We start from the raw sequence: 2,757 nt of genomic DNA, 5'->3' as shown, positions 1-2,757 counted from the left end.
CTTCATGGCTCTTCTCCATAGCTTTTTCTGCTCCAACACACCCAGTTTGAGCAAGGGAGAGCAGAAACCAAACCCCACATACAGTATTGATCTGCAAATAAGAGAGAAGCACTGACTGAGTCTTGGGACTTTGGCACAAAGAGGATATAAAATCCATTGCATGAGGTCTGTAAGGGCCTATTTGCTTCTCTGTTGCCCACCCCTGGGGATTTGCTGAAATTTTCATGGAAAGAGGGCTGTCTTATGCTTAGAGGAGACATTGCTGAACCACCCATATTTTTTAAAACATCTGCAGAAAACCTGTAGCCTGAAAAAGCAGGAAGGACCTGAAAGTGTCTCTCTTGTTTCTAGAGGTTTGTGTTCAAGGCAAGAGGGAAAATGATACGCTTTCTTCCCAGGTCCCTACCCCATAAGACCACTGGCAGCTCTGCAGCTTGTTGTCACAGGGTTTTTGGCTCTGCTGAGTCTTTGGGCTGGGCTTGGAGAACGTGTTTTAACACGGGATCATGGGGACACAAGTAACGACACTGCACACACCAGAGCTACATCTCCTTTTTTTCTCTTTTTCTTTATTGAAAGGAGGGGATGACAATTGGGTTAGACAGTTGAGAAGCTGCTCCCAAGGCCACCACGCTGCCTCCTCTTCCCCAGAAGCTTCCTCTTCAGCTCCTATTTCCCCTTCCAGCCGGGCGGGATGCAGCAGTAGTACTTGCAGTCGGCAGAGAAGGACCACACGTCCGCCTTGGTGCACTTGCTGGAGCAGTAGCCCACCTTGGGGCAGCGCTTCCTTATCTGCCCGTAGCCTGCAAGGGGGAGACAGAGGGAGAGCGGCTGGGTCAGGATAGGTGCCTCTGTGCCCCACCGCCATGCCCTCCATCACCTCCAGGGATAAGCGTGGCAGTGGTCAGAAGGACGAGACCCTGCTCGTAGGGAGGTCCTGCCCCATCCTCCCACGCGTCCATGCTCCTGCCCAAGCCCAGCCCCAGGGCAGGAAGGGGCCCTCAAGAGCGCAAGCCTGAGAAACCCTTTGTGCATCCCTCTGCCCCCAGCTGGTGACTACAGGGCCAGTTGGTGACACAGGTGCAGTTTGGGAAAGACGCTCCCAAGGAGAGCAGGTTCCTTGCCCGCATTGAGCGATGCCCCAACAGCAAAGTTCATAAAGGTGCTCGCCTACGCAAGACTGCACAGACGCCTTGCACCTCTCCTTTAGGGACAGGATCAGTGTTCTCAGAGCAACACAGCAAAAGCCACATCAGGCTGATTTCAAAAACTTAGCTCTCCACTCAGGTCCCTGTACTTATATCATGCTTTTAAAAATTATGCTCTTGCTTAGAAAAGGCAGAAAGGATGCTGAAATGGTCTTAAAATTGGCCCCACAACAGCAACAAATGTTCAGCATGGAGATTAAAAGTGGGCCAAGTGATAAAGTTGTCCCAGGTGGATGAGAATTGATATCTGAAGGGAGCTTGTAATGCCTGTCTGGGAGATCTCAGCCCTGAATTCTCTTCTGACTCTGGTAGAGGGACCAGAAACCCTCCCAGTCTCAGAAACAGGCATAAGCAACAACAGCTATGCCACATCAGTAAATCAGACGTGCCCAGGTGAGCCTTGATACAGAAACTGAGTTGCACAGAAGAGCACTGTCTGGTTCTATGAAACTCTCTGAGTGCCCAAGAGAAGTGGCCACACACAGACTCTTGTTTGGCAATTGTCCGGCCTGGGCTTACCCCCAAAGTAGATACTGAAGTCTTAAATTCAGTTATTCCTACTCGAAACTCTCTGAGGTGGCCCTCATTTCATTGTCCCTTGAACGAAGTCATTAAAATATCTGGCCAGATTATAGCAGTCACCTCAGATGGTAATAACTATATTTTCAAGAGCTAAAGTTACTTTAAAGGAATCCCAGCTAGCACCAGCTCGTCTCACGCTATTTGTCATCTTACCTGGAGTGGCCAGGGAGACCAGCAGGAAGACAGCGAAGACAAGGTAGAGGAACCTCATGGCTGGAGTTGAGCTGGGATCTCCGCAAGGCTGGAGAGAGGAGGGTTGGAGACAGCTCAAAGGAAGGAGGTGTATACAGGGAGTCTGCTGCTGCTGCCGGTTTTTATAGAGCGTTTCCCTGCAGAGCGGAGGATGCTTGGGAGACATTGGAATTCATCCAAGTTGTGCTGTTTGTGGCTGGACGTGCAGTCATGGCACGAGCACCAGAATTTCCCCCATGCTCCCAAGTGTGCTGGCAGCCACCCCCTTCCCCCAGATGCGGTTACCCAATATCAGATAGGATTTCAGCACACTGGCTTTGATGAGAGCACAAATGAATAGCGGGTGTCAATAGCAGAGTTGTTAGGACCGGGCTGATGGGTCAGAGGGACCTGATGGAGATCTGCAGGTATAATGATGAGGGGAGAACAAGATCAGTATCACGGGGCTTCAGGCCTTTCCCAGCCTCTGGCAGAGATGCAACTGCATGCAATAGGGCTGAAATGTGGCCACAATGCACTGATAAAAATCCCTCCATTGTCCAGACTGGTCACCATGTGGGGTTGTTGGCTTGGAAAGGACCCATGTTCCCATCTCCACTTGTGAAGGGAACCATGTCTGCAAAATCTCTCTGATAAATTTAGCAAACACCATGTTCAGTGTAGTCTCTTTTGTTGTCCCCTCTCACCCCACTGATGGATGGGAAGGAGCACTGGGGCTGAGAGCTCCCAGGAGCCTGGATGAGCCGACCACTTGCAGACACTTTCATCATCACCT

At 50.8% G+C, this 2,757-nt stretch overlaps 1 protein-coding gene across 1 annotated transcript; it reads right to left on the bottom strand.

The window, feature by feature from the left end:
* Positions 1-669: 669 nt before the first annotated feature.
* On the bottom strand, positions 670-2,001 carry LOC135312911 (cygnin-like). Its single transcript, XM_064448656.1, has 2 exons — positions 1,944-2,001; positions 670-803 (listed from the first exon to the last, which is right to left on the bottom strand). The coding sequence occupies exons 1-2, from the start codon at positions 1,999-2,001 to the stop codon at positions 670-672; spliced, it is 192 nt and encodes a 63-aa protein (XP_064304726.1).
* Between the last annotated feature and the right edge of the window lie 756 nt (positions 2,002-2,757).

This window comes from Phalacrocorax carbo, chromosome 3 (assembly GCF_963921805.1).
Source record: "Phalacrocorax carbo chromosome 3, bPhaCar2.1, whole genome shotgun sequence".
Taxonomy (NCBI): Eukaryota; Metazoa; Chordata; class Aves; order Suliformes; family Phalacrocoracidae; genus Phalacrocorax; species Phalacrocorax carbo.
This window is presented reverse-complemented; position numbering and strand designations above follow the sequence as displayed.